The sequence below is a fragment of the Acinonyx jubatus genome, chromosome D1, assembly GCF_027475565.1.
Source record: "Acinonyx jubatus isolate Ajub_Pintada_27869175 chromosome D1, VMU_Ajub_asm_v1.0, whole genome shotgun sequence".
Classification (NCBI taxonomy): Eukaryota; Metazoa; Chordata; class Mammalia; order Carnivora; family Felidae; genus Acinonyx; species Acinonyx jubatus.
The window spans coordinates 13,686,288-13,698,435 of NC_069390.1; the positions used below are offsets into that span (position 1 = coordinate 13,686,288).

Consider the following 12,148-nt stretch of genomic DNA (forward strand, 5'->3'; position numbering starts at 1 on the left):
GCAGTGATCTCCACCAGCTCTTATGTTTTTGGAGCAGTCTCCCAAATATCGCTGTTCCTCCAACACATGCTGAGATCAGTAGATAAATCTTCCCTTATACCCCATGCATTTTTCAGATTGCGGCTTCTATGCTGTCTCTCAGTAAGGATGTGTGTTATGATATCTTTTTAAAGGCAGAAACTCAGTTTTTTCCTTCCCTCCAACCGCCCCCCCAGAGCTGAGTCCCCTGATTTTTAAAGTTGTAGATGTTAAGCACCCCTGATTATAAGAACTCACTAAGTGAGGCCCTTTAGATTTTCAAAGCCAAATATTATGGGGATTCATCTTCCTCATGTGGATTTCCCATGTCTGAGGGGTCTGGTGTGGGGGGTCTGTTCCTCTCACCTCTCCCTTTCTGCCACATCCCTCCATCCTGTGGACAGTCCCACTGGTCCATTTGACTCTGGACTGTATTTTCCACCCTTCCTATCCTCTCTGATGTGGCTTCTTCTCTACATTTGGCTGTGGAGAGTTTATTCTGCCAGTCTTTGGGTCATTTTCTGGGTTATTTCACTGATGAGGCTATAATCTAGGTGTATCATGGGTTGAGGAGAGCCTAGGACCCTACTATGCACTGTCTTTCCAGAGAGTCACTGTCATCTTTTTAATTCCTGCCATTGAGGTGGCTGGGAAGTGGTATCCAGCTATAGTATTAACTTGCATTGTCTTGACAATTATAGATGTTGACATTCTTTTTCTGTCATTATTGGCCATTCATGTATCTTCCATGATGTGCCTATTCACTTCAGGATTTTTTTGAAAATGGGGCCGGTTATATTTTCTCCCTGAGTTGTAGAGGATGTGTATGTGTTCTGAATGTAGGTCATTTGTCAGGATTACTCGATGTGAACATTTTTCCTAGTCTGTGGTTTCCCTGGTCTTTGTGCTCCTCAAATCTCTCATATATCGTAACGTCCTCTTCCTCACTCTCGTTAGATGATGCCTCATGTGTAACACCTCAGTGTTTACAGGGGAAAACAGGCTTTCTAATAGGAATTCTCACTTTACTATATTAAAAAAGCAAAACTAACCTACCCTTATTTTATACCTTCCATAGTATTAAAACAGGTAGCTAATTTTTCTAATTGTGCTAAAGATCTCATGCACAGAACTAAGCAGTGTATGTATATGTTATGTAGGGATATTAACCCCAAAGGAGAATTCAGTTCCCAGAGCATTAAATTAAGGTTATGCCCATGAGGAACAAAGACTCTTTTAATTGGCTTTTTGGAATTATTTTTTAAATACTCTACAGAATATACTTAAGAAATATATTATAAATCTTCCCACCTTGTTTTACAAAACGTGGCAAATCAGCTTGTTACAGGTAAATCGTTTTATACATTGTTTACTAAAAATATGTTATGTCCTTTTGTATGGATACTAGTATCCCAACAATATGGAAAAAATTGCATCTACACACATTCCATATTCATTTTTCTTCATAGCATTTGGTTGTAACTAACATAATGATAGATATCTTTGTCTATGTATTTAAATCTTTCCATTCTCTTACTATATATGCTCCATGAGGTTGGGATGTTTGGTCACTGCTATAATCCCAGAACCTAGAACAGAAAGAAAAAAAAACAGTTTTTACAGTGTAAATGAATAAATGAATGTGTGAATTTTCAAAGCAGCAAGAAGCATTCTTTATTCTGCCAACTCTTAGCTAAATATCAATACACAATATTTATTTCACTCAATAAATTTTCTGAATGGAATTAAGCTAGATAGCAACGACTTTCAAGTAAAGTGCTGTACTAAAGATTTATCTTCTAGAATATATCTGAAACAATAGTGTATGAGAGTTGGTGGGAACTCTACATATCCAAATTCCCTTTTTGTCCATTAGAATGATGTCAATTGCCTGTGGCTTTTCACATCTGAATTTCATTCCTTTGGGTTTTTTTCTTAGTTTGTAAAAATCAAATATGCAGTTCCTCAAGAAAACGGGTATAAATTTATGAATATGTATATAAATAAAATATGTAATATTATTAAATTATTATGTATTAATTAGTATAAAATATGAATATACATATACACACACACACAAACAAAGGTGACAGTGTGTGTGTGTACATGTGTGTTTGAGTTACAAAGACAAAGAGATAACAAGAGACACAGAATAAAAATATTTATGTAGATAATGTAATGTATTTTTTAAATAGGGAAAATTCCAAGCAGATGAATATACCAATGCCTAAATGATAAAATGGGTGGAATAAATGCAGAATCTGGATCAGATGGAACTCCTCACTTTCTCTAAGACTATCAGTTTTCAAGGGAGAAGAAAATGTCTTCCCTAAACCACACTACAGTGACAGAATTCATTCTCTTGGGACTCACAGACGACCCTGTCCTGGAGAAGATCCTGTTTGGGGTGTTTCTGGTGATCTACCTGATCACGCTGGCAGGCAATCTCTGCATGATTATGCTGATCAGGACCAATTCTCACCTCCAAACACCCATGTACTTCTTCCTTAGCCACCTCTCCTTTGTAGACATTGGCTATTCCTCCAACATCACTCCAAATATGCTGCACAACTTCCTCTCCGACCAGAAGACCATCTCCTATGCTGGATGCTTCACACAGTGTCTTCTCTTCATTGCCCTGGTGATCACTGAGCTTTACATGCTTGCCTCGATGGCATTGGATCGCTATGTAGCCATTTGTAGCCCTCTACATTACAGTACCAGAATGTCTAAGAACGTTTGTATCTCTCTAGTCATGGTGTCTTATACTTGTGGTTTCCTTAATGGACTCTCCCAGACACTGCTGACTTTTCACTTGTCCTTCTGTGGCTCCCTTGAAATCAATCATTTCTACTGTGCAGATCCTCCTCTGTTAATGTTGGCGTGCTCTGACACTTATGTCAAAAAGATGGCGATGTTGGTAGTCGCTGGCTTGACTCTGTCAAGCTCTCTCTTCATCATTGTCCTTTCCTACCTTCTCATTATTGCAGCCATCTTGAGGATCCGTTCTGCTGAAGGCAGGTACAAGGCTTTTTCTACTTGTGGTTCCCACTTGACAACAGTCACCCTATTTTATGGAACCCTCTTCTGTATGTACTTAAGGACCCCATCTGAGAAGTCTGTGGAGGAGTCCAAAATAATTGCAGTCTTTTATACTTTCTTGAGCCCAATGTTGAACCCATTGATTTATAGTCTACGGAACAAGGATGTGATTCATGCTATGCAGCAAATCATTCAGGGAAATCTCTTTCATAAAACTGCAATGTAGCATCTCTTCATTATAATTACTGAGTGTCTATAATAACATAGTGGTCCCTTCACAGGACAAACCTACTACTCTACAGTCATAATGTAGCTTCATAAACTCTCAAACGCATTAGCAAATTTCTCCTCAAAATTAATAGCTTCAGGACAAATTGTTTTCATAGAAACTGTAATGTTGAAATTAAACACCATTTTCCTTAGCAAAAAATATCAGAATATAATTTGGTGTTATTCCAATAATTACATAAAATATTTCAATGTCTTTACTTATTTTAGGGTAAGTATTAGAATTAATTCAGTCTGATAGGAACACTGGAAATCCATCTTCTTTGATCATATGGTCTACAGAGGCATAGTAAGGTTCAAACTGGAGTGTTTAGGTTTATACTTAAAAAGAATATGAGAGGTGTCTGGGTGGCTCAGTCCGTTAAATGTCTGACTCTTGAATTTGGGCCAGGTCATGATCTCATGGTTGTGAGGCTGAGACCTGCATCTAGCTCTGTGCTGGGTGTGGAACCTGCTTAAGATTCTCTCTCTCCCTCTCTCCCCTGTCCCTCCACTACTCTTGTTCTAGCTCTCTCTTAAATAAATAAATAAATAATAAAATAAAAAATGTGAAATAATCTATTCTTCAATGAGTGATATAGAGCAATGGTTCTGAGGCCTGAGGAATCACTGGACTGACCTTGGGGAAATTTTAAATATATGGATCCTTCATTGTATTATGCTTTCTATGTATTTTTCCTAACCAATTTTGTAGACATCCTGATAAACTTTTTGTCTTATTGTAAATACTGTTTATGCTCCTTAATCTTGAAAATAAACTGTGAATACTTGCCTGTAAGTTTCCATAATTATGGATCCAAATCTATCATAGTATAATAGCAATGTAGGTATATTTTTTCATGTAGTAATTCTGACTTAGGTATAATTTATTCAGAGCTAATAGAATCTATCAATTGGCTTTTATAGACCTGAGAATGCCTTGGAACAGTCTAAAGATGAGTGGCATGTCTATATATTTCTGGAGGAAAACACTTGATGTTTACTTTGCTTCGTAAAAGTGTCTGTGACCGATTATTTGGCAGAGAAGGCTCTTTACACTGGTTCTCAAAATTTCTCTTGTGAAATTAATAGTAAAGGAGATTATATGAAGAGGTACCTAATTCATCCAGATTAACACATGAACGTATGCGTTATTAATTGTCTTAAATGTTTGGTATTCTAATATTGTGCACTCTCGTTTTAACTAAGACCACCGCACTAAACATTTATATAAAACAATTGCTGTATTTACGGTAATGTACTCAAATGGTTTTCCAGAACCATATTTAAATGACCTGCAGTTTTAGTAAGTTAGACTACATTTCTTCCATCTCATTGGAGTGAATAAGGCTGGTATTATCAAACATGGTTGCTGTACATAAAAAACAATATAGACAGATTATTAGGGAGCAACGTTTATTGGTGAGATGTCCTAAGCCAATGGGTGACATCTGTTTGTATTTTGTTATATTTTTCTCAATGAATTGATATTCATACATGTTCTTATAATTCCACATACAAGTTTGAACACTGATTTTCACTTGCTAGTATAACGTTTGTGTTTTCATATACACTGAAGATTCTCAATGAACATCACTTTTAAAGCAGTATAAATCATGAAATTCTATCATACTTGAACTTCGTTACAAAAACATTACATACCAATTGTAGAAAAGAAAGTTGAAGACTACGAAAGGATTTTTCCATTTTGGAATAAAATTCAACTTCAATTTTGAAATAAAAGCAAAATTTACTTATAAACTCTTACGAAAAATGTATTTGGTGCACTTTATCTGTGTATAGCTTTCTTTGCAAGCCATTATTCCATCATATTGTTGTATCCTATTATTGTTAAGACTGACTCATATCTCTACGAACATACCTGACTTTTTCTTAGAATGGAGAATTGCCGCATGAAACGCACCAAACAATCCTAGAGTATATCATTTAAATTCCTCGCTCCTTCATTGTTGCAACTGAAACTCTTAGGAAAGGATCTGTTTTAATTGGAACAGAAGAAGAATTGAAATACACATTTAACTAATGATAAAGGAAATGATTGCTGTGGGTGTTATTTCTGATGATTCCTTCAATGAAGATCATTGACCCTTTTATTTAGAAAAAGTTTTGAATTTTATTTTGCTTTGTGGCTTTTTGCATCCTAATATTAAATGTTAGCATCTCTTGTGTGTTATTAATAGTATTTCACGGCCCTTTGTTATAGGAATATCTTAAATTATTCTAAATACAATTTTGTTGCATGCTGTACTATTGTATAACCTTTTCCTTCATATTTTAACCCATTTCCTCTTAAGACTTATAAGAAACCCTTCATTTTTTTTAATTTTTTTTTATTTTTTAACGTTTATTTATTTTTTTGAGACAGAGAGAGACAGAGCATGAACGGGGGAGGGTCAGAGAGAGAAGGAGACACAGAATCTGAAACAGGCTCCAGGCTCTGAGCGGTCAGCACAGAGCCCGACGCGGGGCTCGAACTCATGGACCGCGAGATCATGACCTGAGCTGAAGTCGGTTGCTTAACCGACTGAGCCACCCAGGCGCCCCAAGAAACCTTTCATTTTCCAGGAAATCTGTGATTTTATCTTCCTTATATAATTAGACGCGTCTGTTTCTATTTCTTCTTTGACATACCTGTATATGTATTTTAACTTCTTACAATTAATGTAGGTTTAAAATGTTTTAATTCCTGATAAAATAAAATTCCATCTTCATTATTTTTCCCTTCAAAAATTATTACAGGAAATGAAAATCAGATGCTTCTAGTTATCCAATATATATATTTTAAAAGATAATTTATTTATTTGAGATATAGAGTGCGAGCAAGGGAAGGGCAAAGAGAGAGAGAGAGAGAGAGAGAGCATCCTAAGCAGGCTCAGTGCTGTCAGTGCAGAGCCGATGTGGTGCTGGATCCCATGAACTCTGAGACCATGACATGAGCCAAAATCAAGAGCTGGGCGCTTAACCGACTGAGCCACCCAGGTGCCCCTAGATAGCCAATATTTTTAACCTAGCATTTATGCATATGCTGGTTTAATTTATGAAATATATGAGAACATATAAATAAAAATCAAATGTGGCTATACATAAATACATATCCCTTTTAAATTGTTTGAATAATGTGGAAACACGTTGGTGTGAGTAGCCTTGTTAAAGTCTGATCCCCGTGTCTGATCGGAAGATGTAGGGAATTATAGCATAGAGAGGTCTGCTGAGGTGTAAAAAGGTGAGTTAAGTTTTTTTTGCCAGAAAGGCAGAGAGGTGCTGGTGGCCTATAAATGAGGAGCGAGAATGTGGTTTTATATATAAACACTGTGCGTTAATTAATATGACTTTTAAATGTTTATTTATTTTTGAAAGACAGAGAGAGAGACAGAGAGAAAGAGAGAGCATGAGGGGTGGGGAGCAGAGAGAGAGAACCACCCAGTATCTGAAGCAGGCTCTAGGCTCCCAGCTGTCAGCACAGAGCCCCATGAGGCGCGAGAATCCACAACCATGAAATCGTGACCTGAGCTGAAGTCAGATATTTAACCAACTGAGCTACCCAGGTATCCCCATTAACTAACACTTTTACATGAACCTTAATTTTTGTACTGTACCGGTGTCCAAAATGCTGCATATTTTTCAACAGATCCATAAACACAGAACCTTATCCTTAGATGAATTTTCCTTTTGCCAACAACTGTTCCCCCAACGACTGACATGCCCACACCTACTCCTCAACGGTGAGCCATTCACTGAAAAAAATTCTTGTTGATTACAATTATAATAAATATTGACAATTCAACAAGCAGAAGACAATATCTCTGAGATTAGTAGCAGTGTAAGAAATTCAAGATAAAAAGTTACTCTATTTTGATGATAAAATATTTAAAATAAGCAGCACTCAACAATTGAGCAACGATTTTGCCACAAACACAATAAAGTGGCAAAAGCATTAAGGTCTGATAAGTTCCTAGAAATCAGTTGGAGCACTGATCCCCAACATGTAAAGAAATGTTGCAAGTTGTGAATATAAATTTGCTAAAAATTTAAAATGCTAAAAATGGATGAGTGACAAGCTTGGTAATAAAACCATGAAATAAGACACCCTTTTCTGTATGTATATTGAAAAGAGTTCGAAAGGACTGGTACGTTCACATATTGTTGAGTCAAGGAAAATAATAATATACACTTTTTCTGTAAATCAATTTACCATTAAGTTTTTAAGAGTCTTAGAAAATGTTGGTCCACTTTGGGGCACCCGGGTGCCCCTGTTGGTTAAACATCCGACATTTAATTTTGGCTCCAGTCATGATCTCATGCTTCATGAGATCCAGCTCTACGTTGGGCTCTGCTCTGAAGGTGCAGAGAATGCTTGGGATTCTCTTTCTCCCCCACTCGCTAGCCCTCCCCCACTGATGCTCTCTGTCTCCGTCTTTCTCTCTCTCTTTCAAAATAAATAAATAAACTTAGAAAAATGTCCACTGTTATTCAACTCTTCCAATTTAAGAATATGCTGAAGGCATAATAAGACATAGGGGAGTGTTTTCATAAGAATGTTTGCTTTGGAATTGAGAAAAAGGCAACAAAGGCTTATGAAATACAGGCCACCCTCACATTGCAGGTTACCCTGTTCACTGAAACTTATGCAGAATGCAAATGTGTCCTGCTTCCTAACAGTCACAGTCACCTCAGCACTGTGCCAGGTGAGGATTGCCTGCCTTTTGTAACCCTTAGGCATGGGCAGATTCTAGACGTTAAAATGACAAAAGGACCCAATTAAAGAAAGGCCACAAGATTTTACAGAGAATTTTAGAAGGAAATAGGGTAAAATGATGTTTACAATATAACTTTGTTAAACGCTAAGATTAAGGAAAAGTAAAATTTGTTGTTTATATGCATATACTAATTTTTGAAAAGAAACAATTTCTTGTATATGTACAAAAAAAAGGCAAAAAAAAGGTATGTTACCAGTACAGTCCTGATCTTAAGATATAAACTGAAAGATCTTTATTACTGTTAGATTTCAAATAGGAAAGTGGGAAAAACAAGGGCTCCAAACAGTTCCCTAATAGTAATGGAAGTTGATGGTAATGCAGATTCCTTTCAATCCAAGTTCTTCTTATTTTTCCCCTTAAAAATACTGTGTTTCAGAAATCTAAGTGTCCATCAATAGACAAACAGATAAGGAAGATATGGTATACACACACACACACACACACACACACACACACATAATGGAATGCTATGCAGCCATAAAGTGGGAAAAGCTCATGTTCTTAGTGACAACATCGATGAGGTAGAAGGCATTATGCTAAGTGAAGTCATTTAGACTGAGAAAGATTTATGTGGCATCTCAAAAATAAAACAAATGAATAAACAAACGAACAAAAGACCTGTAGACAGAAAGAACACAGTCATGGTTGTCTGAGGAGCTGTTGGTGGGGAGATGGAAAAATGGATGAAGGGGACTGGGATATAGAGGCTTTGAGTTATGGAATGAATAAGTCTTTGGAATAAAAGGCACAACACAGGGAGTATCGTCAGTGATATTGTACTAGCATAGCATGGTGACAGATGGTAGCTACCTCGATGGTCAGCACAACATGACATATACAGATGGCGAATCACTATGTTGTACACCTGACACGAATGTAACATTGAATACCTACTGTACCTAAATAAAAAAATACACTGTGCTTCCAATTAATTTGAGGAAACAGACTATGCTTATGTACATTGTAGGGGTGAGGTTTGGGGAAAGTAAATATCAGTATCTTTGTCTGCATAGTTTTAATCAGGAAAACAATTTTTTCTTTGATGCTCAAAAGTCTATCAACCCAAAGAAAGTTCCACCAAATGAAGAATTCTTCTTGTGCTGTAACATCATCATCACAACAGCTAGAAGTACTGTGTCATGGAGATGAAGTAAAACAAATTTCGGTTCCAATAAATTGTATCTGATGCACCAATGTCCTCTGTGATGATTTTATATCTACTGTATTCACACATACACACAGTGAAATAGCACTCACAACGCTTTTGAGGAGAAAGGAAAACTTGAGCACCCATTTGGTGGTGGCGACGATACACGTCGCTACGTCCAAAAGGAAAGAAAGAAAGAAGTAAGATTAAAACTGTAGAAACTTATCTTCATGTAATAACCGATCAGAAGCTGAAACTTACGTGGAGAAAGATTTTCCTAAAGAGAGAAAAATAAAAACTGCTGAAATATTAAAAGGAAAAGATGTACTAAATGTGTCATATCAATGGTAAGCTATATTAATTCACTTAAGTAAAGCCCAAGTTCAAAAAGTATCAAGCAATCAGGAATATGGCTGTGCTACAAGTTAGTTGCAAAATACTAAACCCAAATTTCCACGCTTAGAATAGCTGCTATTTTAAAAATAGTTTATGGGTGGACATGAACGGAACAGCAAGGTAATATGCAGAATCACAGAGCAAGTAATTGTCAATAAGGTAGGAACAGAATCATAAAAGCCTTTAATGGAGGCCATGAAATTTCTATATCCAGAATGGGTTTCGCCTATTCCTATAGGTATCTGCTTTGATTAAGGAAAACTATTGAAACAAATGTGTTGGTTAATTAAGACGTCAACTATCAGATTCTTTGTGAAAATAATAAAGCACAGATGGTTTTCTACTCTGGATAAGTAGACATAAGAATGTACCAAAAACGAACGTATTGAAACAAATATGCAGAATTAGAGTTTTCAGCCGTTTTTGAGAAGATAATCAGCTTTCATTAAAGGAAACTATGTAGTATATCAAGTGAATGTAAATATTTGCATATTCAGGAAACATACTGCAAAGCCCTGCACTTTGCTAATAAGAATAGCTCAGTGGTGGTCAATATTGTGGACCTATGAGCTGAAAGGAAGGACTTCTCTGCAGACTGATCAAGGGGAAGGGAGTTCTTGAGTGAGACTAAACAGGGGACCCTGCTTAATTATAAGCAGCTGACTTTCGCTGCTGTGTTTCCCACCTGTCATCATCTCCAAACAACTGTCCTTTTCATGGCTGCCATTAGGATTCTCACCTGGTCAGAAGCTGTGCATATATAATCCATGTTAGTGTTACTCCAGAGAATTGCATTCAGGTACAACCAACAGGGGTTGCTTTTTCATTGTTTTGGCACGTTTTTGTTTTTTTCATTGGGAGACTGTCAAAATACACCTTTTCTCCATTGTGCCAAATTTCCTCCGAAACCCTGTTCTCAAAGCCTGCTTCACATATTTGTTCCTCAGGCTGTAGATAAATAGATTCAGCATGAGACTCACAAAGATACAAACCACTGCCACAATTTTCCCTTGTTCAACAGACTGCTCAGGGGCTGGTCTCAGATACATGCAGAATAGGGACCCCAAAAACATGGCGACAGCGATCAGGTGGGAGCCACGGGTGGAGAAGGCTTTGCATTGGCCTTTGCTGGAAGGGATCCTCATGATGGTGGTGAAAACGAAAATGTAGGAGATAAGGATGATGAGTAGGATATAAGGATGGGATGATGAGGTTAATCCCCACACACAAACAGAGCAGTCTGCTTTCTGTAAGGGTCTGATCCTGTCAGCATCAGGAGGGGTGGGGCAGCACAGTAGAAATGGTTGGTGATGTTTTGTCCATAAAAGGATAAGCAGGACGTCAATAGTACCTGCATTGTGCCCACCATAGTACCCAGAGGTAGGGGGCAGTGACAAGGCAGATGCAAAGGGGCCTGGACATTCTGCTGTTGTAGTGTAGGGGATGGCAGATGGCCATGTACCTGTCAGAGGCCATGGTGCCCAGCACGCAATACTGCATAGGCTGATGAAGGTTCGTGGAGAGAACTCTCGTATATTTCCTTTGACCACTCCCATTTCCTACTTAAAATTCTTCATCTAACTACTTCTCCTTAGCTGCTTGTCTTTCATCTTCTCATGTTTTTAAAACCAAGGTCTCTGGAACTGGGAACCAAGAAAAGAGAAGGGAAAAAAGATTATCCACATAGCTTTCTGGATTCCATCCTTGAAGTGTTTCTTAAAAATTTTTTGAGGGGAAGGAAATGGTTGCTCTTGAACTGCATTAGTTTAAGGCTGGAAAGAGCCCTGATCACATCATACCTTTGCTGTTACACTTTATTAGTAACAAATATTTTGTCAGTATTAAGCATCTAGTGAATAACTTCATCTGCTTGACCCTGTGGAAATAAAAGTGACCTTTAAATCAAATTTATGGAGGTACATATACTCACAATGAAAGATAGAAATTTTGATTGTATTTTGGCAGTGCGTGCAGCCATACAATCACAATTGCATGTTTTCAAAGCTGCTGAGGATGGGGAATGGGAACGGGGCACATAAAAGCACCACAGAGGTCAACCTTCTTACCAGATTCTGCCATTTTTATTTGAATAAGCAATCCTAGGTTTATTGCAAGGCTTTGGTTACTTTCCAAAAGTCTGAAGAAGTTGATTTGACCACTCTGCCAGTGTTCTCATTGATTTTACAGACAAACAGGTTTGGGAGAGGCCATTCCCCTGCTTTTAGGAAGTTGGTCGTTTTCTGTAGTATGTTTTTGGGATTTATTTAAGTTGCGTTAGTCAGGTTTTTTTAAATTTCCATTATATGTAAAAAAGGAGATTTTCAATAACATTGGGGGCCCTGCTCCTGGGCTACCAGGAAAGTTATTATTTAAAATTTACCAAGGTCCAGTGGTGCCTGGGTGGCTTAGTCGGTAAGCATCCTACTTCAGCTCAGGTCATGGTCTCATGGTTAGTGAGATCGAGCCCCGCATTGGGCTCTGTGCTGACAGCTCAGAGCCT

General features: G+C 37.5%; 1 protein-coding gene and 1 pseudogene across 1 annotated transcript; one reads left to right on the forward strand and one right to left on the reverse strand.

The window, feature by feature from the left end:
* Positions 1-2,338: 2,338 nt before the first annotated feature.
* LOC106986242 (olfactory receptor 5M10-like) lies at positions 2,339-3,286 on the forward strand. The gene has a single exon (XM_015084415.3). The coding sequence runs from the start codon at positions 2,339-2,341 to the stop codon at positions 3,284-3,286; it is 948 nt and encodes a 315-aa protein (XP_014939901.3).
* A 7,075-nt stretch (positions 3,287-10,361) lies between these two features.
* LOC128311773 (olfactory receptor 1030-like) lies at positions 10,362-11,297 on the reverse strand (annotated as a pseudogene).
* Positions 11,298-12,148: the final 851 nt, after the last annotated feature.